Source organism: Lasioglossum baleicum, unplaced genomic scaffold, assembly GCF_051020765.1.
Source record: "Lasioglossum baleicum unplaced genomic scaffold, iyLasBale1 scaffold0078, whole genome shotgun sequence".
Taxonomy (NCBI): Eukaryota; Metazoa; Arthropoda; class Insecta; order Hymenoptera; family Halictidae; genus Lasioglossum; species Lasioglossum baleicum.
The window spans coordinates 507765-534660 of NW_027469138.1; the positions used below are offsets into that span (position 1 = coordinate 507765).

At 44.6% G+C, this 26896-nt stretch overlaps 1 protein-coding gene across 1 annotated transcript; it reads left to right on the plus strand.

Annotated features, from left to right (window-relative positions):
* The first annotated feature begins 318 nt into the window (after nt 1-318).
* Nucleotides 319-16035, plus strand: LOC143219849 (uncharacterized). Its single transcript, XM_076445659.1, is given in 14 exon segments — nt 319-376; nt 3081-3207; nt 3302-3470; nt 3473-3522; nt 3597-3723; nt 5792-5795; nt 9905-9926; nt 12287-12320; nt 12381-12598; nt 12683-12811; nt 12891-13227; nt 13305-13534; nt 15427-15595; nt 15664-16035. Coding segments are annotated over 14 exon segments (1818 nt in total). The 3' UTR covers nt 15808-16035.
* The last annotated feature ends 10861 nt before the right edge of the window (nt 16036-26896 follow it).

Here is a 26896-nt window from a genome sequence, read left to right on the forward strand (position 1 = left end):
TCTATTCCTATATCTCGTCGGTGGTGGTGGCAACTCAGACCACTGATATCAGTGACTCAGACTCGGGCGTGAGCACTCTCTTATCCACTCTGTTTCGACCCATTTTTCTAGTAAGATTCTAGTTACAATCCTAGTTACAATCCAGGGTGTACTAGCCCCCGTAACTATGTTCGCGTGATCAACGGGTCACGCTCAGGTCACGCTACACCCTCTATAATACACCGTGCTATGTACTGACCACGGACCGTACTGACACTGACCCATCTATGATCGAATTACAAACGTTTGCATTTTGCATTTGAAAATTTTCATCGAAACATGAGTGTATCGAGTAGGATTCTGTATAATAAAATTACTAGCTTACGTCCAGAACTCAGTGTGCCTAGAATCCACGCTTTTTCGCGCATGCGCGGCCTTTTTTCAGTAACGTAGCTATGATGCGGCCAATGCGATGATGTAGCAGAGCCCCGAGGCAGCTACAGTCAGCGGCGATAATAAGTGGACACGCTTAAAAATCGCATAACTTTTTAGAAATTGGTCCAAAGGACTTGAATTTTTTAAAGATGTTAGACCGGCTAGTTCGCTAGAGAATAAGTAAACTAAAATTTCTTACGATTGCAATTGATAGGAATTATACAAAATTTTAAAATATGATGTTTTGCCAACTTTTTTATCTGGGCCTGTAACAATAGAATAAGTCGGAATTATATTATTATCTGTATATATTGTGACGTTGCAACTTTTGCGACGTCCCTTCTCCGTTAATTCCGCGCATATTTGAGAGCGATAAAGGACCGGACCGCCCTCTAACGGGACACGTTACCGAGACAGGATTCGAGAGCGCTCCTCTAAGAGATCCCGATATTATCGAGAACCTTCTAATGACATCTGTCGCGCGTGCCGAGAACGGCAAGTTTCAGGGCCGTATATGGAACGCGCAGAAGGAACCACCGACCTTCCGAATTGTCACGGGGAAATAACAGACGCCCCGCAGCCAGGAAGCGCCCGACGGAAAAGCAAATGGCCGATTTCGAGAAATTAGAGCTTGGTGCGAGGACACTCGGCAAACAAACCGGAGGCGCCGCCAGGACAGTAGCTCTCTTAAACATCTCGTCCGAGGTGACGGACTGGAAGACCTGACGCCGTCTCGCCCCGTCAAGGGAGAGCTACCCCGGGGTCGGTGCCCTCGTAGCCAAGAAGAGGAAGCCCCTTCGTCGGTCAAGTGAGCGATAGGCTCCTTGACCAATTTCGTGACTGTCCGGGGCCCTAGGACGCGAAGAGGGTACTCTCCTGTGCCATAGAGTTTGCACCGTGGAAACACGCCATGGGCAATTCGGAAAAGCGGTCGAGTGGGGGGAACCGAGTTCGATCCGCTAGATTGCCGAAAATCGATGGATCACTGTCGCGCGTGAACGTGAACATTCACACGCGACGCGCGAGCGTCGTCTGTTTGGAGTTTGGAAAGGAATTGCAGCTACCACCTACAATTACTTGTAAGTCTTGTAACTGCTACTAACAATTACAGTTACAGTTACATGTAATTGGAATTGGAATTGCAATTACTTTCGCTCAACCAGTAATTGTAATTGCGGACCACAATTACAATTACAGTGATTCGTCAAGTAATTGCAATTACCAATTACAATTACATGTAATTGTAATTGTATTTCTGCAATTCCAAATTACAGTAATTGGCAAGTAATTGTAATTGTAATTGAAATTACATTTTGCCCAACTCTGGTTATCGCATGACGTGCGCTCTGCATTCGCGTTGCGAAGTAATTGTAATTTAGCGTCGGGAAATCGAGAAGTGCCCGTTGGAGGTTTTCGTGGTGTCTAGGATGAAGTCCACCTACGTTCCGGCCGTGCCTCACGCTCTATCGAGAGCAGTTCTGTAAAAGGGCATCGAAAACGAGAAGCGGTAAGTCGCACTCAGTGATCCATTCGGTATTTTCGTAGCGCGACGGCTCGACCTTCGTCGTGGGAGGACGAACGCTAACCGTTCCGTCCTCGATAATTCGCTCGCATTTCTCTCGGAATGCTTTGAGATTTTCGTGAATATTTCGTGAGAGTTTTCCTCAGTAAATGGCGTGCGAAAGAGTGTCCTCAGAGGAGCCGCGTTTCGGGAGAGTAATCTATTCGGTATCTTCGCGTTTCTCGAATCCTGTGTCTCTCGCCGAACATCGTATTGTTTTCGTCGGCGTTCGATCGCGTAATCGTTAGCGTACGCGTCGGGGCGAATCACGGGCGGAAGTCATCGCGGCAGTCTCGCAGTTCGCCGATCATCTGCGCCTCGCGTTTCCGAAGTTCGTTGCGAACGAAACAACGGTAATTGTCAGCGGTATCGTTGCGAGCAAAATCGGTAAGACAACCGCGCGGCGAACGACCACCTTCTCGCTATCTTGTATGAAGAGCGCGGGCTCTCGGGTCGCGGCCACGTGGCCGCTGATTTTGTACTTTATCGACTGCTACAATAAATAGCTCGAGACCATATCGTAGTCGAATTATTCGATTCCCTGTGAGATCCGTCCTGCCGAGAGGGCTGCCGTAGTCATCCCGTGTTCGAACCATCTGGCTTAGTCGCGACGTCACTTTCGATCCGCGTATCTCGAAGATTCGACTCTCGACCTCGGCTTCTCCGAGCTCGAGCATTGTTCCGCGTTTCGTGTGGCATCCTTGCGGTGCCTGGCGCCCGAATTTTTCGTTTTTCGTGAGAAAATCGTCGAATCTTCGAGTCTCGTTTGTCTCGGGCGGACCGCGTGTACTCGGCTTGCACGCGGCCTGGTCTAAGCGCCTGCAAGGCCCGAAGTTAACCGGTTTTCGCAAGTCAAACCGCCCGTCCAAAAAAAGGTTAACGTGACAGTATATATATATATTATATTTCAATATTTCATATGTATATACGAATATATATACAAATACACTTGTCATTCATTCGTTTTTCATAATCAGTTCATATTAACTTTTTAACATTCGGCATGGCGCTCAAGGTGCCACATTTTCTTCGCGAAGCGTACTTTACTGAGGCTGAAAAACGCCGCGCATGCGCGAAAAAGCGTGGATTCTGGGCACACTGCCAGAACTTTCAAACAGTATTTCACCAGACATATTAGAGAAATGTTGCGAACAATCAGCACAACCGTTTTTAAAATGGTTCAACGAAAATGTGAATCGCATGAATGTTCTTTCAAACGAAGAGGTTCAATTGTAACGTATTCATTATCCATTTTATTTATTTACTACTTATACTTTAATTCATTGAATGTCCTAAACCGACTGTTTGTCTTATTTAATGTTTTAGAAAAAACAAATTACGAGAAACAAATGAATGGATGGATGGTCTTGAATTGGATTCTAAATTGGAAGAAGCAACCAGAGATTGCCCTGATTTATCAAGAATTGTCTCTTTCGACGATGTAGATATAAGTGACCTTTTTGCTGAATTCGAAATAGTAAAAAGTTCATACAATGTGAAAATGAAAATTATATCCTTACCTCGCAAAACGGAATTGAAAGTTTAAAGTACTGTCTCCGATACATGCACTTTTATTCGAATTTAATTGCCATTATTATGTTTAATTAAAATATGCCCGTAGAAAAAGAATGGCAGAGCTTGATAATGAAATCGAGAAGGAATCAGAACTGTTGAACAAAGAATACATCGCAGAAAGCAAAGCTTATTCAGACTGTTCCATGATTTTGGGTGATTTTGATATGAATAATATTGGAAATTTCGAGACAAAATTATGCCCGAAGCATCTCACCATGCTCTCATGTGAGTGAGTCACGCGAGCGTCGCGCGTACGCGGAGAGGTCACGCGTTGTGTATATGCCTTGAGCCTATCGGAGCTCTTCCGTTTTGCGTGTGCGTCTATTTCATTCGTACCTCGTTCTTCGTCTATTGTACTTCGTACATCATACTTCGTACTTTGTACTTCGTCGTCATCTTTCAAAGTCTTTCGCCGTCTACAATAAAGTTTTGTGTTCAACATCTCTGTTCCATAAATATATATACCAGTAAATTCCAACAGGTTATGGGCCCAGAAAACGCAATTTCTGTGGACAGAGATTAAAACGTGTACGCGCGCGAGACACACACGTTAGGAACACGTGTACGGGTGGCGTTACAACCGTGTGATTCGGAAAACCGTGTGATTCGGAAAACCGTGTGATTCGGTAAACCGTGCGATTCGGAAAACCGTGTAATTCGGTATATCAGAAATCAGTGCGTTTCAGAACTTTCTATTCGTTCGCGATAAAATGTCGGAGGCGATCTCCACGCGAAACGTTGAAAAATTCAACGGAAAGAATTTCCTGATCTGGAAATTTCAGATGAATGCGATATTCATCGCGTGCGGTATCGACGACGTTGTAAATGGGGTGCGAATCAAGCCGTCGGCGACCGGCGGTGATCAATTGAAAGTGTGGTGCAAGGATGATGCCAAAGCCATGTTTCTGATTTCTTCAGCTCTGGAACCGGCACACATGCAAAGCCTCTTAACATGCAAAAGTGCGCGTGAAATGTGGAACAAATTGTAACAGACCTACGTAAAGTAGAACTGTTACGAACAAACCTCTGTCAAACCTCCACCGGTTATACACGACAACGCGAATCGAGTAACGTACCACCGGCTTCCTATCAACATAACGAGTATAAGAAGTTATACGTCACCACCAAAATACCGCACCGCACCACCATCCCTTACCACCAAACCATCCCTATAAAAGCCGTCGCGAACAGATCAGAATCACCTGAGTCTACCAGTAGCCATCCAGGAATCACCTCGTGCGATATTCCAGTGCTCTGAGTATACTACCTGTAACCGTCGCACAGTGGTCCCTTTCAGCGATTTAGCTGGCCAAAAGTCGATTTCAAAAATTTGACCTAAAGTGTGAAATTTTTGGTGCTTGCTATAGTTTAATATATGGGGGACAATGTACTAATATTTTTTTTATCATTCAGGCACCCATGAAGTGCTGTACTTCATTGAAAGTTAAAGATTTTCGTAGTACGTGTCTTGCTGCTAAAATTCGATGAGACAGTTTTTATATGTTTCAAGTAAGTTGTACACATTTCTTTCCAGTATAAAAGTTTTGCAAGTAAGTATGGACTATACTTTCAACAATTTTGTATCTTTTTATTGCATATCTTATGGTAATTATTTACATTTCAACACGATTAGTATGTAAATAAGATTTGTTACGATTGGAACACTTTATGAGTAATTATGTCGTATATCAGGTTGCGTCCGAGAATTTTTTTAAACGCGGTTGTAATTGTCAAAGGTTTGGGCTTACAGCAAAACAAAAAAAAGTTGCACGAGTTTGCACCTTTTTTTTTACAGCAGTTTGTTTATCGCGCCAAGCGGCCCTTGCGTTTCGGGCGCGCACGCTTTCCAGACGTAAACACTGCTTGACGACAAAGGAAAATGAAACGATCGTCTTATGTTTTACAAACACTAGAATGCCAAATGCAGTTTTGCCTGTTTGTATCAGTCTTTTAGGAAATATCCGAAGCGAATGATCTCGAGCGACACGTGTACTGTATGCTATAATAAAGTGAAATTGTATTGAAAATTGGCCTTGATCCACAATATTTTATGTATAAGTAGTTGCTGTACACTGTTTAGAACTATAATATTTTAATTTAGTGTATACTGTAATATAAATGTAATATAAAAAAAAAAATGAAAGAAAAAAAAAAATATGTGATATTATATGTGATTTGAAAACGTTGTGGAATCATTAAACATTATAAATAATTTTGGCCAGCTAAATCGCTGAAAAGGACCACTGTGTCGACTCCGAGTCGTTCGCCGTGCGAACCTCTTGGTTATCGGCATCCTGGTTCCGCCGGTGAGAGCCGTGCTCCACCTCGAACACCCGGTGCATCACCGGTAAATTCCGTGAGACGCGTCGTCCACGGAAGCGGCTGAACTAGAAGTGGTGCGTCACCCTTCGACGTCGCCTAAGAACCGCCTAGAACGTCACCCTCGTGAGGCGAGTCACCCACGAGGCCGGTCGAACGAGACAAGGTGCGTCACCTTGGTCGAACTCACCGAACGACTGTTCGGAGGTACTTCGATGACCAGTGTGTCACTGACATCGAAGAATCACGAAAGCCCGGCCTAGGTAGGGAGACCACGACGACAGTCGTGATCTAACTCCGCTCCTGTCCAGTCTACACACGTCCTACACCCTTTATAGGATCAGGTAGTACACACACGGTCGAATGTTTTATATCACGGGCACCGTATCACTGAAACCGCACACCGTATCCTGAGGTACTGATATCCAGCATATCCGGAAGGCAGCGAGCACAATTATATTCACACGTATCCGACTCGTTCGTTATTTCACCCCGTACCGATTCCGTTCCTCGCGCCATTTACTCTCCTCGCCGTCTAGAACCCTGGATCGATGAGCGATTCAGCACCGAGGAGCACCGCTGCGAGGAAGCCGAACACCGAGGACCGAGACTCGTTACAAAATTATCCGCGATATACGAGCAGAAATCAGAGACAAATAAATTGATCCTGATTCAGAGATTTCACGAATGCAAGATGGAGGCGAATGATTCTGCCGTGCAACACGTGGCCAGTATTCAGAACATGGCGGCCCAACTGGCCGACGTAGGTAAACCAGTTTCGGACATTGCGATAATGGCGAAAATTCTGGCAAGTCTTCCCCCAAGATATAATGCTCTCAGGACTGCGTGGGACAGCGTTGATCCCCGACGACAAACGATTAGTAACCTGGAGGAACGGCTTATCAAAGAAGAAGCGAGAAACGCTATGGATGACGAGGCCGTGACGGCGCTCGCCGCTGCTGCGACAAAGGAGAGAGAGTCTCACGCCAAGAAGAAGGAGAACAAAGTTCAACCCAGAGAAAAAGGCAACAAGGCAAATATGGAGTACTTTTTCTGCCACAAAAGAGAACATTTTGCTTGGGAATCTCGAAAAAAGAAGACGAAAGCTGAAAAGAAGAGTGATTCATTCGGGATTGTGCATTCGTGGCATCCAAGATGGACGTTGATTCGAGTCCGCCGATAAGTTCGGAGCCAATCATGGAAATGAACGAGGATGACGTATGGCCCTCTGACAGTGGCGCAACAAGACACATCATGCATAGGCGAGAATGGTTCGTGTCTTTTACACCATCTGTTGAGGAACAAGTGATACTCGGCGACAACGGTGCTTGCAGCGTTCATGGTGTCGGCTCGATCAACATAAGAAAACTTGTGAACGGCGTTTGGAATTCTACAGTGATTGATGGCGTGCTTTATGTTCCCATATTCCGGAAGAATTTATTCTCAATCGGTATGTGTACCGCGAAAGGTTTTGAGGTTACGTTTTCAAACGATCGCGTGTGGGTCGCGAAAAACGGAAGAGTCCTTGTTTTGCCGCGGAACTGTGGGTTCGCGTATGTTCCGGATCACTGCCCGCCAAGTTAATCTTGGGCAGCTAGTTCAAATTATAGACTGATCGCAAAAGACAATAATTGATTCGCTTGACTTGATATCGTATGAATACGTTAATGGAAGCGTTTCGTCCCGGACCTGCTAGTGGACTCGTCAGTAAGGCTGATCTAGCAGGTCCTGCCTTATACGCGCGCAGATGATGATATGAGGATTCGCGTTTGTGATTGAACGCACGCGAGGGATCTCGATTGATTTGATCCGGTTCGCGAGGGATTTCGACCGACGCGATCCTGGTTTGTCGGGTGTCCTGATCACTGGACGACGAACTACCGTGATGCTAACTTTGCACATGTAATGAACGATTGACAAGACAACGGCTCGTGCGTTGTACTTGTCTACCCGAGGACTGGAGAATGTCACGGCGTTAGAGCGTAAAACTCAACTGAGCGATTTCGTCTTCCAGTCCTGGCGCGATGCTCGTTGGATTCTCGAATATGAAATAAGATGCACTGATTGGTTCCTGCAGAAAGTTGCATTTCCCAATCAGTACACACTTTGACTCCTAGGACCTCCTTCCCGTAACTCTGAATGAGGCCCTAGGAAGGAGGAGTGGGGCGAGATCTTACTCGGTCGACGACGCGACGGTTCCAGGTAATTCGACACCCTGCGTAACGGTCGCGTACGGTCCTTCGGAGGGACTAAATTTATAACACGTTGTAATTTCGAGGGTGTATAAAAACTGAACGTTAAACAGATGCCTTGACTGGTCGCCGAATGACCCTAGTTTGTTTAATCCTTGAGGAGGATATTTAGGCACGTTCGCATCATAAATCCTGTCCGAAGGAAACCTACGAATTCTATTCCTGTGCGACGGAACAGTCCTTGCTGAAGGACACAAACAATCGAACAAGGTTTACCGAATGCTTTTCGTCATGATTCCAACAGGCTGCCGTGACGTGGTCGAAGCAAATGTCACTGTGCCAGTTCGCAGTCTCAGACTGTGGCACGAGAGACTCGGGCATGTGAATAAGCAAACTCTTCGAGACATGGTGATAAAACAGTTAGTTTCCGGCGTGAAACTCACAGAAATTGATGATTTTTTCTGTGAGGCGTGTCAACTTGGAAAGTCTCGTCGGATGCCTTTGAGAGATTCGAATGGAGAGAAAACGTGGCAAGTTGGTGAATGTTTTCACTCGGACGTGTTCGAACCCATGTCTGTGCAAACACCAGGTGGAGCTAAGTACTTCCTCACGTTCATCGACAAAGCATCAAATTACAGAACTGTTTATTTCATCAGATCCAAGTTTCAAGTGAGCGAAAAACTTAAGGAATTCGCAAAGTTGGTGCAGAACAAGTTCGGTCGAGCAATTAAGATGTAACAGACCTGCACCGGGCAGGCCTGTTACTAGCAGAACCAAGTATCAAGGCGCGCCGAGTCAAACCGAACCGGGCCGAACTAGACCGAACCGAACCGTCGCGCACCACCGATACGCGCCCCGCGCCGCGCGACCACCGCGCCACGAAACCGATACCGATGGGAACGAGTCGAGAGTGTTTCCCTACTCTGTTAGTATCCCTGTAAGCATCCCTTCCGGTGAAGAACCACGTTCCACCGAACAGAATACGGCGTACCGCCATCTTGTTAACCAGTGTTCCCGTTCCATGGAGGCATTCCGCCGGTGACGAACTACGTTCCACCGCAGTAGAGTACGGCGTGCCGCCACTCTGAAGGGCCAAGGTGCACCATCAGCCCCCTTGTTAAGACGCACCGCCGACAAGAACGCGCGACGAGCACGATGAACCATCACTCGTCGCCGTAGAACCGCCTGAGAGGACGTAAACGCACGGTGAACCACCACGTTGAAATCCGACCGACACGACTCAGGCAGGGAGCCCTCCTCTCTCCCCGAAAACGTCCTGTTCCTGTAGCATAGTTAGAGCACGACGTACCGTCACTCTTTTTCGCCAAGGTGTACCACCAGCGAACTTGTTATGGCGTACCGCCGACAAGAACGAACGACGAGCACGGTGAACCACCACTCGTCGCCGTAGAACCGCCCGAGAGGATTATGGCGTATGGCAAACCGCCACGTCACACATCCGACCGACCTGACTCGGGCAAGGTTCCCTTACCGTCCTGATTTTTCCCGTTTACCTGCCTCGAAACCCGTTCGAGCCGCGTTCGAGAAAGTAACGCGTTTCGTACCTGAAAACCGCGACGTGCGCGTCCGAGGCAGTTACGCGCATCTGTATCCGAACGTCGCGGTTACCGAGTGAATATTCGCGAAGACCGAATTCCGTAAAACCGCGTCCGCGAACTCGCCGGCAGCGAGCATGTCAGTGAAATCGCCTGTGTCGTTATTTCGAAACCCGCGTACCACGTCCAGTTCCCCATCGACATTTTTCCTCTCGTCAAACATCGAACCCTGGAGCGGCGAGCTATAAGGACGAAGAGGAAGTCTCCGAACGTGACGACGAAACCAGGTTGTTACAAAGAGAATCCATTGTGATAAAGGTACCGAGTACGTCAATGCAAACGTGAAGAGGTTCCTCGTGGACAGAGGAATAACCTTGACAAATTCTGCTCCGTACGCACCCGAGCAAAACGGGAAAGCAGAACGAGCGAATCGTACAATTGTCGAAGCTGCTCGTACGATGCTGCAAGCAAAGAAATTGCCCAATTTTCTTTGGGCAGAAGCGGTTAACACGGCAGTTTATTTGCAAAATAGGATTGTGTCGAGAGTGAATCCCGAGAAAACACCACTGGAATTATGGGAGGGCGTGAAGCCCAACGTTCAATATTTGAAAGTTTTTGGTTGCACAGCGTTCGTTCATGTTCCGAAACGGTTCCGTCGAAAATTTGATGCGAAGTCAAAGAAGGGTATTTTCGTCGGGTACCAGGTCTCATCCGAAAATAACCGCATTTTCGACATGGTAACGAGATCGGTAACAGTGTCTAGAGACGTCACATTCAACGAGAGTGTAGCCGAAACGGAGTGTGCATCGGATGGTGTGAATAGCGAGATTGAGCTGCCATCGCATGCTCCGAACATCGCACAAGAGGAGGTCCAGTCTCAGGAAAGAGAGGAAGAAGATGATGTGACAAAAAACACCGCGGGACAACACGATTCGTATTGGCCCATATGGTCTCCGAGATCGCGAGTCGATTCCTAAAGCGCGAAGATACCAAGCAAATTTCGTTGATTACGTGCCGCTAACGTATCGTGAAGCAGTTACGGGTCAAGACTCGGATCAGTGGAAGGAAGCCATCGCCGAAGAGTTAAAATCTCACGAGGTTAATGAAACCTGGACACTTGAGAAAAGAAGTTCAGATATGAGACCTCTCGATTCAAGGTGGGTGTTCAAGGTCGTGCAAGACGCTCAAGGAAGACCTATCAGATTCAAGGCGAGGCTCTGCGCCAGAGGTTTTCGTCAACGCGAGGGTGTAGATTATCAGGAGACATTTGCTCCTGTTATTCGTTATGATTCCCTCCGAATCTTCTTGGCGGTGGTGACACAGCTGGACATGGATCTTATGCAATTCGACGTCAAAACAGCATTTCTTTATGGCGACCTGAAGGAAGAGATTTTCATGAAGGTCCCCGAAGGTTTGAACATCACAGCGAATGGACCAGTGGTGTGCCGTCTAATGAAGTCGTGGTATGGGTTGAAGCAAGCAGCTCGATGCTGGAACGAGAAGTTTAATGACGTCCTCTTGAAGCTCGGCCTGTATCAATGTGAAAGTGAAAAGTGTATTTTCCGAGGTTCAGTTGACGGTGAAGAAGTGATTCTTGCGATTTTCGTGGATGATGGGCTCGTGGCCTCAAAGTCACAAGTCGCGTTAAAACATGTAATGAATGCATTGAGTGAGTCATTTGAAATGAAAGTGGGAGATTCATGCTGTTTCATTGGTGTGCAGATCGAGCGAGATCGTGTAAGAAGCCTGTGTGTTTACCTGCGGATCCGAATACGAGATTGTGTGCAGTGAGCGAGAATGAGCGAACGCTCCGAGATGTGCCTTTTCGCGAGGTGGTCGGTTCTCTGATGTTTTTAACGGTCGTGTCGCGTCCAGATATCGCGTTCGCGGTGAACAATGTCAGTAAGTTTTTGAACGGTTATGATAACTCTCACTGGCAAGCAGTCAAGAGAATACTCATGTATGTATCGGGTTCTTTTGATCTCGGAATTTTGTATCAAGCGAATGAAAAAGAAATGGATTTCGTCGGTTATTCTGATTCCGATTACGCGGCCGATGTCGACACTAGACGTTCTATTTCGGGTTTTGCATTTTTTTTTTATGTGGTGGAGTGGTGACATGGGCGTGCCAGAGACAAAAAATTGTTACACTAAGCACCACTGAAGCCGAATATGTAGCGGCCCCCTATAATCCCCTTAAGGGGCTAGTATAGGCTCGATTTGTAACTAGAAAGGGACTAGAATCTTACTAGAAAAAGGGGTTGAAACGGGTTGAAATGGGTTTGCGCCCAGACGTTGTTTGACCTTATTTGAGCAAATTGTGGGCTGTGTGAGGGCTCATTCTAAAGAGGAAGGTTAGACGCAGTGCGCTTTTCTCACGAGGTTAACGAGATTATGTTTATATCTAATAATATGATGGCCCAAAGTAGAGAAAAAATCTAGGAAAAAATCCCGCAGATTTCAATGCATTTTCTGTCTCTAATAGACTTTTTTGACTTATGAGATGAGAAAAGCGCACTTCATTTAACCTTCCTCTTTAGAATGAGCCCTCATCCAGCCCACAATTTGTTCTAATAGGGTCAAACAACGTCTGGGCGCTGATCCATGTTTCGACCCATTTTTCTAGTAAAATTCTAGTCCCTTTCTAGTTACAAATCGAGGGTATACTAGCCCCTTAAATCAATATGCAGATGCAGCAGAAAATGTAGGTGAATGTCATTAATTTGTTTCGGGTTCGTTGTAATATAAATCATTTTATTTGTAGAAAGGAACACCGTCGGTATGGACCCAAATGCCATTGGAACTTTTCAGTAAAAATATAAAACTATATTATCATTATTTAGGCATTCCTATAAAAAAACGATTTGGAAATGGTTTTCAAGAACAGAAAAAAGATTCCAACTATGCTTCTTTAATTAATGAGAGTCAAGAAGTGCACGTAGATAATGCAAAATTACAGGAACTAACAATGTGCAAAGCAAAGTAACTTGTTTTTTTCTAACAACTATTGAACAAAATATTGATTACACTCGTTAACTTGTAAGTACATTATGGTTTATTTTATAGTTTGATTAATGTAAAGGTAGAAGAGGTTTTGGCCAAAATAAAACTAGAGTCGTACGCTGCGATGTTAGAATATGCACAGAAGATGTACAATAATGGAAATTTAAAAGTGCCCAAACCTTCCGAATTAAGGTAATCGAATATCATTTATATACCACAAATGATCTGAATATATCAAGTATGCGTAACCAATTAATTTATGTGTAATTAGATCAGAAATTTCGAAATTAACCACGAAAAGAGATTTCTTGGAAGAAAGTGTATCTTTGCTAGAACATCAATTGTCAGAGATCGTTCCACAGTTCGCGGAATTAGAAATGACTCAAATCTTGAAACAGGATGCATGTTCAAAAATTGAGCAAAGAAAAATTAAATTAGACAAAGTTAAAAGCTTGCAGTTTGTTATAAAGGAGTGTGGCCATGTAAACGCTGATTTATTATTTATATTAATGCAGATACAGTTGTCTCGTCTTATAGATATTTCAGAATTTGTGGCTGATACCTATCATTATATGACCTCGGAATACTCGTTGTCTTCCACAAGATGTGTTAGTAACTAAATTTGTTATTAGAAAATAACGTGAAACTATGTACTGATTAAAAGTTTGTTTTTATTTTGCTGTAGGGAAGTATGCAGCAGCAACAGAAAGAGTATTCTACTCTTGTATCGTCTAGCCCAGACACGTATAATTCATTCGTCAAGCTTTTAGTTTCTATTTTGTGTGATGGTGATAATACGCAGCAATTAAATTCTGCATTAGATAAATACGATAAACTTTTAAATGAAAACAAAGTGAAAAAGCAATTCATATTGACGAGAGACACAAATTCAAAAATTGATCAGTTGGAAATATTGTAAGTATTATACATATATATTGTCACGTTAACCTTTTTCCGACGAGCGGTTTGACTCGCGGAAGCCGGTCAACTTCGGGCCTTGCAGGCGCTGAGACCAGGCCGCGGGCAAGCCGAGTACACGCGGTCCGCCCAAGACAAACGAGACTCGAGGATTCGACGATTTCCTCACGACAAACGAAAGGTTCGGGCGCCAGGCACCGCAAGGATGCCACACGGAACGCGGAACAAGGCTCGAGCTCGGAGAAGCCGAGGTCGAGAGTCGAATCTTCGAGACACGCGGATCGAAAACGACGTCGCGACTGGGCCAGATGGTTCGAACACGGGATGACTAGGACAGCCCTCTCGGCAGGACGGATCTCACAGGGAATCGAGTAATTCGACTACGATATGGTCTCGAGCTATTTATTGTAGCAGTCGTTAAATTACAAAATCTGCGGCCACGTGACCGCGACCCGAGAGCCCGCGCTCTTCATACAAGATAGCGAGAAGGTGGTCGTTCGCCGCGCAGTTGTCTTACCGATTTTGCTCGCACGATACCGCTGACAATTACCGGGGTTTCGTTCGCAACGAACTTCGGAAACGCGAGGCGCAGATGATCGGCGAACTGCGAGACTGTCGCGATGACTTCCGCCCGTGATTCGCCCCGACGCGTACGCTAACGATTACGCGATCGAACGCCGACGAAAACCCTACGATGTTCGGCGAGAGACACAGGATTCGAGAAACGCGAAGAGACCGAAAAGATCACTCGCACGAAACACGACTCCTCTTAGGACACTCTTTCGCACGTAATTTAAAGACGAAAACTCTCAAAATAATCTCGAAATCTCAAAGCATTCCCGAAACGAACGCGAGCGAATTATCGAGGACGGAATGGGAAGCATTCGTCCTCTCGCGACGAAGGTCGAGCCGTCGCGCAACGAACTACCGAATGGATCACAAGTGCGGCTTACCGTTTCTCGTTTTCGGTGCCCTTTTTCGGAACTGCTCTCGATAGAGCGTGAGGCACGGCCGGAGCGTAGGTGGACTTCATCCTAGACACCACGAAAACCTCCAACGGGCACTTCTCGGTTTCCCGACGCTAAGTTACAATTAGTTCGCAACGCGAGTGCAGAGCGCACGACATGCGATAACGAGAGCCAGCGCGACAGTGATCCATCGATTTTCGGCAATCTAGCGGATCGAACTCGGTTCCCCCCACTCGACCGCTTTTCCGAATTGCCTATGGCGTGTTTCCACGGCGTAACTCTACGGCACAGGAGCGTTCCCTCTTCGCGCCCTAGGGCCCCGGGCAATCACGAAATTGGTCAAGGAGCCTATCGCTCGACTTGACCAGCGGAGGGGCTTCCTCTTCTTGGCTACGAGGGCACCGACCCCGGGGTAGCTCTCCCTTGACGGGGCGAGACGGCGTCAGGTCTTCCAGTCCGTCACCTTGGACGAGATGTTTAAGAGAGCTACTGTCCTGGCGGCGCCTCCGGTTTGTTTGCCGAGTGTCCTCGCATCAAGCTCTAATTTCTCGAAACGGCCATTCGCTTTTCCGTCGGGCGCTTCCTGGCCTTGGGGCGATTGGTCATTTCCCGTGACAATTCGGACGGTCGGTGGTTCCTTCTGCGCGTTCCATATACGGCCCTGAAACTTGCCGTTCTCGGCACGCGCGACAGATGTCATTAGGAGGTCCTCGATAATATCGGGATCTCTTAAAGGAGCGCTCTCGAATCCTGTCTCGGTACGTGTCCCGTTAGAGGGCGGTCCGGTCCTTTATCGCTCTCGAAAATATGCGCGGAATTAACGGAGAAGGGACGTCGCAAACGTTGCAACGTCACAATATTTATTTCCAAAGAAAAATATAATGCGATAGTTATTGTAGGAATTGTAATTTTATTATCTAGAGAGAATGAAATAAATCTGGAATATATAAGTGAAATTCAAACTGGACCAACATATAGATTCAAACCAATTTCATATGAAATAGAAACTTATTACAAGGAAGCTTTCGATCAATTACAAAATATACAAGCGGATTTAACAAAAATAAGAAGTCAAATGAAAGAACGAATGGTAAATTTATAAATATTAACGCGATATGGTATTACGTTTGCTAGAATAAAAAATATTCTTTCTCGCAGAAGACTGACCTAGGTTTTGAACGAGACAGGCATTTAGTATGGCAACGATTTCTAGTTGACCCAGATACGCTAAAGCAGAAACATAAAGAGGGCGTGCAAATAACAAATAAAACTTGTTTTCGGAGTACATCTGAACCAGAATAAAACACGGTTTTTACGATTCTACTGTTAGTATTAAGAATAAGCGAAACGATCTAAGCTAGCGCCACACAACATGAGGTATGACTAGTGCAGGCATGGCCAGAAGTACAGTAATTCTTCAATCGAAGTCCCAACACCCGTGTTTTGAACGGACTTCAGTAGCGTAGTAGAGGCTATTTTTTTAATGACTGCGTCTACCGCGCCGACCGCGCCGAGACTTCAATCGACGAGCCGAACATAGAGAAGGACAGAATAAAATATTATAGGATCGCGTGGCCGAAGCGTGTCGCCGTCGGCGGCACAGTGTAAAGGCCCGTGCGTCATCACCAAAAAGTTGCATCTTCTTTATTTTCCATTATCTTGTAATGGAACTTTCACCAACATATTCGTGGCATTTTTCCAATGCAAAATGATATACCAAACACGATATAATTTCAACTGCATTTAGTGGTTTAATCGACGATGAAAGTTTCGAACGCAACGAAGAAGAGCGTATGGGAAAGAAAGAGACGCGGACAGTCGATGTCGCCGGCACAGTTCAAAGGCCCGAGTTATCGCTGTCCTTCCTTGCTCCCGAAACTTTCACTGTCGATTAAACCACTAAATACAGTTGAAATTATATCGTGTTTGGTGTCATTTTAATCAGAGAAATGACAGGAATAAGCTAGTAAAAGTCCCATAAAACAATAATGAAAATTAAGAAGTTTGAGAATTCGATTCACTCGAGTCAATGTGTGGTGTTCGCACCCATATATCTGCATATGTATATCCGAGCCGAGATCAATCATCGCCTCATCATAGATACGTTATTGTTTTGAACGCGCATGCGCGAAAAAAGGTGACCCGTCTGGGAACACTGCTTCTGGCCATGCCTGGACTAGTGTATTGTATGTGCACATATTGCAGAGTATTCGAGTATCGAGGACCATAATAAATAAGTTGATAGGCAATGGGTAGACACAGTTAGAAGATCTCCTACCACCAAACACTTGTCAAAAGAGGAGTCTTATGTATATTATTAGCTAGCTGGTTGCTCGCCCCTCTGCTCGCCCCAAGCTGATTGTGAGATGCGCCCAATACGGAATCCAGTTGCACAGCGCAGTTCTAGAATATATAGGCGATACGCCCTATGCGGCCGTTGAAATCACTACAAATCAGCTATACATATAACCGTACATTTTATACAATATTTTGTATTATATAGACAAGAACTAGTTAATTATTTTTATTACAAATAGTAATAACATGCCATGTTAATTTTCATTGAATTAAACAGAATTTATTTTCGAACTTATTACAACTTCTTTATAATATATTAAATTTGTATTTTAAGAAGATATATGTATTATGGCTGCTACAGTTGCTTCTAATTTTGAAAAAGAGATACAAAGCTTGCCATGGAAAAAAGGTCAAGCGTTTAACCATATATGGCAAATCATGCATCAAATTCTTTCACAATTGTTACGATATATACTTGGCATAGATTAAACTGTCTGTTGATGTCATCAAGATTGACTTATGAGATACGTTGAAGGTCATTTTCGGTATTAAAGATGCGAAATAATGACTCACATAACTTGTTTAAAAATTCCCCAACAATTCATAGATTATCCTTAAAAATTTCTTAAAAGTTTTAAATTGATAAATATACTAAAGGAATAATTAAATGCAATGGTTTATACATCTTTTTTTTACATTATAATATTATATTTACATATTGTGTAATTTTCGATAAGTTATTATACAGTTTATGATTCTACATTCAACAAATACAACTAATATTAGAATAATTTTCGTAGAATTGAACTCGTAGTACATATATATATTGTGACGTGGCAGCTTTGCCGACGTCTGTCCGAACCCTTTTAACCGAGACCGGGTCACTCGCGAGCCGATACGAATCGAAGCGAGCGTAGCGATCGATCTCCCTGGAGACAACCGGCCTCCAGCGGCGGAAAATTTATCGCATTTGAATGTCGCGCCGCTGGGCGCGACACGGAGTTTCAGGACCTGCTCCCTTGCAAGGGGAGCCGACACCTATCCGCAGCTGCTAATTGGCGAAAGCCATTACGGGAAGACGCCCGGCCGACCTATCACGCAACGGCGCGAACGAGGAAGACAACGGGGATTGGACCGAGCTCGGATTCACCAACCCGGAGATGCCGACGAGGAAATGACTTCGTAGGGACGTTCATCTGCCCAACCTTGCCGACTCTCACCCGGGAACAGCCGCGAGAGCTCACCTGGAATAGCTCGGGTCCATCCCCTCGCCCTCGCAGCGTTATCGGACGCGGCCCCGAGAAAATGAACAATTGTCGGAGGCCCGGGTCCGAATTCCCTGAATTCGGCCCTGTAGCGAGGAGCCACGCGATAGGTCCGGCCGTCGTAGCAGCGAGGATAGACGAGGAAGTAGTGGGGGACGCCCCGTTTCCGCGTTCCGAGCCGACGCGAAGTGTGTCACTAGGACGAAGGACACAGTGACACGCGCACGTGTTTTGAAACCGCGTTGATTATAGAAAAGTACTGTGCTACGACCGCCATTGTCGGGCTTGGGCCGTGCCGTTTGGTAAGTTCCGGTCATAATACTGCGAGTAAAGTTCTGTGATTGCTCGTGTTGGCTCGGGACGTCTTTTGGAAGGTTCTCTAACCTATTTGCGCGGGTAAGTGCTTCGGCGCGTCCGGGGTCCGAGACGAGTGTTCTCGCGCCGGCGCCGAAGCAGTGTGTCGTAGCGATCCCGAGTGGTTTTGCGGGACGTACGAATTTCGATTGCGGCCCTTTAGATTCACGATCCTCGGAAGTTCCACGGTGGGACGACGCGACGCGCCCGCTTCGATCTCGCTACGTGTTTGCCGTCCTCGCCTAGTCTCTTCGCACTGCGACGCGTATTCTATCGGGGCTCGGCGGAAATCGTGCCTTTCCAGGCTTGTATCATTCACGCGGAATCCTGTGACCGCCGAGCCCGACGCGAACCGGGAATATTACGCGCGAACGACCGAACATCCGTCGAAATCGATCGAGATCGCGCCGGCGGCCATCTTGTTTGCCACCGGCTCTCGCCGGTGGCCTGTCAACGTTAATTCCCGAGATAATAAACGATCTTTGTCTGCCGTAAATGTCTCGGTTCATTCTTTCCCTGTGAGAAACGTTCCCGTCGCGGGGAATGCCCCGTCCTTCATCCCACGTGTAACCTTGGACCCTTCTACCGCTATCCCAGGTCGCGCAATCCCCGTGTGTTCGGAAAAGTGATCCCTTGGGTTTGAATCCCGATTGTTTTCGTGCGGCACGAGTGCGTGCCTGGCGCCCGTAGGTTCCATTTCGAGCGCTCGAGGGAGAACAATTTCGAATACGCGAGTGATTGTTTGTCCCGGGAGGACCACGTTTCGCGCGACCGAGCGTGGCCCGGCCGTCAGGCCATAATTTCCCGAGTCCGGTCACCGATTCTGTCGAGAACCGGTGAACGGCGTGACAATATATATATATATATATAACCTCGAATACTGCGAGATGAAATTCATACAGACAAACTGGAGAATATATTTGTGGTACCCCGCTGCCCCGCTGGTTTGTTGCTCCTATAACGGTAAAAGCGTGACAGATATAGTAGAAGCAAAACGGTCCGGAGGAAGGGAAACCTACACTATTTATTCAATTTCTTGAAGCCATGATCGGTAGTGACTGTTAGTATTCGCTCGATTGTTAGTTTAGAAGCGTTGTGATACAGTTGCTTCATTTCTTTCTGAAATTTGCGTAAGAAAAATATATTTAACTAGCGGTTGCGTGCAACCAGCGAGATTGAGAAAGCCATAAACAGTGTTACGTGCTATGGCTTCCTTTTGGGAGAGCCTGTAACTTAAGGTTGAGAACAGACGAGCGGCAACCTGTTCTCAAGGTGGGTAACGATAAATATCGTGGAGGAAGGAAAAATGGTGGTAGCAAAGTGAGAAGAGACTGAATTTCTGGTATAAGAATTATTTATTCAAAACTAGGTGAGTTTACATTTGCGGGAACAATTTATCCGCGTAGTATTGATATCTCGGGTCTGAGGTGGGGACTCTAAGTATATCGGGGAAGTTCCGTGAAGTGAACGCTATGGGGGTGAGTTTCCAATCAGACTGGGACTGGGGGAGTGACGGGGCAGCTGCTTTAATCCTGGTAAGCCTGGAGCTGACTTCCTTCTTTTCGTCGAAGTCCGGGATAAATTCTCCTGGTTGGTCCTCGAAGGCGTGAAAGGCCTTTTTTAGCTGTTTGAGGTGGTGTCGTCTGCCTCCACGTCTCGCTTTCTTCTTCTTAATCGGCGCTGCTTGTGTCATCCCTTGTGCCCGTTCCAAAAATATGTAAAATGTTGTTTAAGATTACCTACGTGCCCAGGAAACGCACAGTAGATATATCGAAAACAACTGAATAAAAAGAACTTGGCTCGAACTCTCGACTTGTATTCTGCTTGTCTAACTCCCCAACTCGTCTAGTCGTCTCGCTTTTATGCGGGTGGTGATCGGTTTTTCCTGCGAGAAAAGGTATCCACCTTGCGGGGGTTTGAAGGAACCCCTGCGGTGCTTTTTCTGCAGCGAGAAACGTTTTAGCGAAAACAAATCCCCTGGCTACCTGCTATAGTATTAGCGGCCAGGTCTAGGGTACGCGTGCGGAGCGTGGAGGAGGGGAGCGCGGTGGCGCGGCGGCGAGAAGTATCGTTAGGCAGGCGCGGCGCGTCATGGGCCCGCTCAGGGGACAGGCGCGTTCCATGCTGTTTGCATGAGAACGTGACAACAGAATTGATCAGGTGAGTCACCCTTTCATTATGCGATCTTGCACAATGAGCAAAATTCAAATCACAAATTTATTCGATTGAAAATTTTAAAATAACAAATAGAACTTTTTAAAGAATATATTTTTTATCATTTATCACGGATAGGTTCTATACGAGCGAAAATCAGTGTGAGTGATGATAGTAAATCGGGTTTCGAGGACTTGCAGGTTGTAAGATTCTGTCCGTACCACTTTCTAATTAACGAAAAGATATCGCTGATTCCAGAATTTGACAAAATTGTTTAGTTATTTTTTCGATCTATTATATAAGTGACGTTTAGGTTTAATTTTCGTCAAAGGAAATCATTTTCTTTCGCATTGTCGAATGCTCTCGGTTATTAGAATGAACACTGGAAAACTCCAAGTTTAAAATACATATTAATATATGTACTACATTTCATGTTATTAGAATAATTGTAGTTTAATTATGATACATTCTATATCAACAGTTTTAATTTACACCTACAAACGCCACTGTCTCGGAAGTAAATGGACATTCGAGAGAAGTAATGAAATTAGAGCATCATTGCGAAAAAAGATGAGTTTGCAATAACCTCAATAGTTTATGAAATTCTATTATAATTATAGTTATGACTGCATTTTTTATTATAGGAAGACAGAAGATCAAATAATCTTGGGTATGCTAGTAAAATCAATTTATATATATTATGCAATTTATTTTATTATTTGTTTCACAACTAATAAATCTACAAATTGTTTTGTAACAGACCTACATAACGTAGGCCTGTTACGAATAAACCCCTAGCAAACCTCCGCCGGTTATACACGACGACGCGAATCTAGTGAAGTACCACCGGCCTCCTGTCACAACAACAACACCGCCTGTACCGCACGTACCCCGCACCCAGGCCCGTATTCCAACGGGAATCCAAATCAAATTTCCAAAATACTGTTCGAAAGACGGTATACGTCATTATCAAAATACCGCACCGCACCACCATCCCTTACCACCAAACCATCCCTATAAAAGCCGTCGCGAACAGACTAGAATCACCTGAGTCTGCCAGCAGTTATCCAGGGACAACATCGTGCGATATTCCAGTGCTGTGAGTATTCTACCTGTAACCGTTGTCCACGTCTCCGCCGTTATCGGCATCCTGGTTCCGCTGGTACGAGCCGTGCTCTACCTCGAACACCCGGTGCGTCACCGGTCTCTTTCGCTAGGCGCGTCGCCTCCGAGAGTCGACGATTAAGAAGCGGTGTGTCACCCCTTCGGCCTCGTCGGGACCCTGCCGTCCTGCCCGTCCGCTGGTGCGAGCCGTGCTCCACCTCGAACACCCGGTGCGTCACCGGTCACTTTCGCCAGGCGCGTCGCCTCCGAGAGCCAGCGAACAAGGAGCGGTGCGTCACCCCTTTGACTTCGTTGGAGAACCTCCTGTCCAGTTATCCTGTACTTCCGCTGGTGCGAGCTGTGCTCCACCTCGAACACCCGGTGCGTCACCGGTCACTTTCGCCAGGCGCGTCGCCTCCGAGAGCCGACGAACAAGAAGCGGTGCGTCACCGGTATATTTCGTGAGACGCGTCGTCCACGAAATCGGCCGAACTAGAAGTGGTGCGTCACCCTTCGACGTCGCCTAAGAACCGCCTAGAAAGTCACCCTCGTGAGGCGAGTCGCCCACGAGGCCAGTCGAGCCAGACAAGGTGCGTCACCTTGACCGAACTCCCTGAACGACTGTCCGGAGGAACTTCGATGACCCGTGCGTCACGGACATCGAAGGACCACTACAACCCGGCCTAGGTAGGGAGATCACGACGACAGTCGCGATCTAATCCTACTCCTGTCCATCCTGCCTGCACCCTACGCCTCTTACAGGTAGTACTCTCACGGTCACACGTTTTAAACTCACGGGCACCGTAGCATTATCACCGTGCACTATATCCTGAGGAACCGTATCCTGAGGCACCGTAGCTTACGCGTCCGAAAGGCAGCGAGTATAATTTATTTACCCGCAACCGACTCGTCTCAGTTATTTCACCCGTACCGACTCCGTTCCTCGCGTCGTCACTCCACTTGTCGTTTAGAACCCTGGGTCGGCGAGCTGTTCAACACCAAGGAGCCCGAACGCGAGGAAGCCGAACGACGACGAAACACACCTGTTTCAGTTTCATAAACTAAATAATACTTCCTGCATTTTCGTATTCTCCAAACAGTCCAAATAAATACCATCAATTCTCATATACCAATCTCAATACCAATCTCATATACCATCTGTTCTCATATACCAATTTTTATTAATGCAATTATGACAGTAACAAAACGTTTCTATTTAAAATGAATACATATTTTAAACAAAGTTTTTACATTTTTAATTTTTTGGAAGGTTAAAAACGTAATTAAAAAAGTAATGAAAAATAAAAACAAGAGGGTTGTTGTTGCACGCTCGCTTCGCTCGCTCGCGAGTAGGGTTGCATTTGCTCGCTCGCTTTGCGAGCTCGCGGATAGGACTGCCCTTGCGAAAGGGTTAGTGGTACGCATGGCTAGTAGTACCTATAGCTATTAATGTTTTTTTTTAATTTGGTGTGTGACTCTCCACGAGCCACACAAAGAACTTCCCGGTTCGTTAGTTGCAGTATATTATTATCATTATTAAGTGTACGTTTTAAGAAGATTATACGTTTTCAGGGAAATTCAATAGTTTTCTACTTATCAAAATGTTTGCTATATGGCGTCGCATTAAACATCGTATGCTCGTTGCTCGCTTGGTTCCTTGTTATAGCATACTAATGTTGCAAAATAAATTGTCTTAATTAGTTTTTCGCAAACGATACAACTCCTCATTGTCCGGGTTTGCAGTATTGATATTGGTTTTCTTCGATACTGTTAATTTAAATTGTCCCAAAATATATAAACCGCGCTCAATTTTGAAACTCTGCTCAGTGCTACATACACCATTTGTAAAGTTCGCCTTTCTGATTTTTTAAAATCCAAACATACTTTCTCGTATGTTTGTCCCTGACTTTTATGAATCGTAATCGCTTCAGCAGGAACCACTGGAAATTGACTACGAGTGATTTGATATTTTTCCTCACTCGACATATTTACTTGATTCGATATTTTTATTATTGGTGTAAAATTTTGATGAATATTTGCATTTTTCATATAATCACGATAACGAGTTCTTACTTTCACTCCTACTCTGGCCAATTGAAAATCTAACCACAATATAGACGGAATTTTAGTATTTTCTTGAAAAGTAATAAATTTTAATATTCCGCATGTGTGTGTGTGTGCTCCATTAACCAATCCGTTTTCAACATCAATGTTATTAATAATTATCATATAGTTTATATTAATTTTCAATTTAATCTCAGTTAATAATTTGTTTTGAACTGATTGTTTTTTTAAAGATTGTAATATAAATTTTTTTTGTACTTTCATCGATATTCTTTGAAAATGTATTCTCGGGAGTAGAGATGATTAACTCACTCTTGCATTGGGATAATGTTCGATTATTGTAAGCAGAAACATCATCGTAAGGTACAAAAAAATTAAAAAAAAATTTTTTTTTTTAATTTAAAAAAAATCGAAAAAAAATTTTTTGTGTAATTACGTTTGTTTCTTCGGTGGAAACTTTCTGTTCTCTCGTATAAATTGCATTGTTGAATGAACTTCTTTCGAAAAAACTAAAAAAAACTAAAAAACTACTTGACCAAAATGGACCAAAATCTAATCAGCTCTAAGTTACAGCGGGGCACATCGATTGCATCATTCATCATCCTGATCGCGTTGTTACTTTTTCTGAAAACGTTAACGAAAAATTTGATTACATAGAAACGGCCATACGCGCGCGCACACACACAAACACACACACACACACACATATGCGAACATTTTGCTGAAAATAGTCTAAAATGACTGCAATGACCATGAAACGTGAAGATCTGCTAAAAAATCGATTTTCGATTTTCGGGGTCATTACAATAACTTCCCTATAAAATCGGAAAGTTAATAAAAATCGCTGCACGGGGACTCGAAGGCTAGCTGCAGATTGCGATTCATACGCTTGACGGCACGACCAGGCTCGACAGCCGATTTTCAGTTTCGTTTCCGTAAAGCAATACAGCATGGCAAGTGCTAAAAATAGATTGTGGCTGGCGCAAGCGCACAAGCAGCGCACACGGATATAGTAGAGTACGGGCGTGGGCACGGGTGGAGCCCCTCAAACGCCTGCTTCCCCCACCAAGCATCCTTTCGGTGGCGCTCCTCGTGGCTCCGATGCACGAGGCCTGTGCACAGCTTGCGACAAGCGAAACGCGTCCTTCCTACATAGTAACGACGGATGCTGGTGGGGGACAGTGGGCGCTACGGTGGGGACAGTTTTGCCTGCCTCAATTGAGGCAAAATTGTCCACACCTGTAGTAGAGGTACGCTGGGGAGTGTAGCCGTGTCCGTGTAGCCACGGACCTAAAGGACTGTGCGTAATTCTGCGGGGGCTTCGGGAATAGTGATGGGCGCTATCGACTAAAAACTATCGATTTAGTCGATAGTAGCTGTTACTATTTTCAGTCGACTAGTTTTACTAAACTATCGACTGAATTGTGCAGTGGTGGGGGTTACTATTTTCAGTCGAATGTTTTACTGAACTATCGACTGAATTTTGCAGTGGTGGGGGTTACTACCCAGACAGCCAAAATCCTTGATTCTGTCCAGGCTACAAATGCGCGTGAGGGCTCGTAGTGTTCCCTGGACACGGATCTTGGCACATGATGTCGTTGCCACAATCCGGGACGATCGTGTCTAGTTTAAGGATCGGGCCGTTGTAAGAGGGCAGCACAGCTTCACTAACTCTTCCTTTTTACTTATTTTGTACGCATTCAAGGCGGGAAAATTAAATTATAGATTTTATTTATTGTAGTATTCCTAGACTGCTTGTGTGTATTAGACTTCCTAGACTTTATGCAAAAAAAATTCTCGTCGTATAAGGGAAAACAAAATTTATATTTTTTTATTTTTTAATACGCCGCAGGGGGAGTTGGTGAAGACATAGGGACTGTGATAGGGACAATGACACAAGGAATAATAAATATTATAATTTTTTATTATTACTATGCTTTATTATTGGAAATTACAAAAATTTACAATCTTTACATGGACCTAAATCTACAGAGTGAGTCACCTAACGTTTGCACCTCAAATATCTTTGTTGTTTCGAAAGATACGTAAAATATGGTAAAGACAAAGTTGAATGGTACAATGGGGCTGACACGATGCTAAAAAAATTTTGTTTATGTCATTTTTTTAGAGATATCAAGGTCATCTTGACTTTTTTAAATGGAATGAGGTATTTTTTAATACATCAATCGATGCAGCTGGACATTCGATATAAAAGAGTACTAACATATGTACAGTCAGCGACAATAATAAGTGGACACCCTTAAAAATCGCACAACTTTTTAGAAATTGGTCCAAAGGACTTGAATTCTTTTAAGATGTTAGACCGGCTAGTTCGCTAGAGAATAAGTAAACAAAAATTTATTACGATTGCAATTGGTAGTAATTATACAAAATATTAAAAAATGATGTTTTGACAACTTTTTTATCTGGGCCTGTAACGATAATTTAAAAAATGCGTTTTATAGATTTCGGTAACTTATATGCATACTGAAAATTTCATCGAAATCGGTCAACATTGCAATGAGCTACATACGTTTAAAGATGAGAGCTTAAGGGTGAAAGTCGCAGATTTTCAGCCTTGCCAGGGCATTTCGCCCTTACGTGATCATCTTTAAACGTTTGTAGCTCATTGCAATGTTGAACGATTTCGATGAAATTTTTAGTATGCATATAAGTTACCGAAATCTATAAAACGCATTTTTAAAATTATCGTTACATGCCCAGATAAAAAAGTTGACAAAACATCATTTTTTAATATTTTGTAAACGTTACACAAGTATGTAAACGCTAACGTCTTAGTACGACAGTAATGGTGTTTTAGAGTTATTTAAATTGAAATATCTCGTGAACTACTAACTTTTCGACATACATAGGTTAGTACTTTTTTTTCAACAAATGTCCAGCTGGATCGATTGATGTATTAAAAAATACCTCACACCATTTAAAAAAATATCTATGACCTTGAAATCTTGTTAAAAAATGACATAAAACAAAATTTTTTTTGGCATCGTGTCAGCCCCATTGTACCATTCAAATTTGTCTTTACCATATTTTACGTATCTTTAGAAACAACAAAGATATTTGAGGTACAAACGTTAGGTGACTCACCCTGTATATATGTATTGTGATTATTACACGTTGTTGCCTCTGCT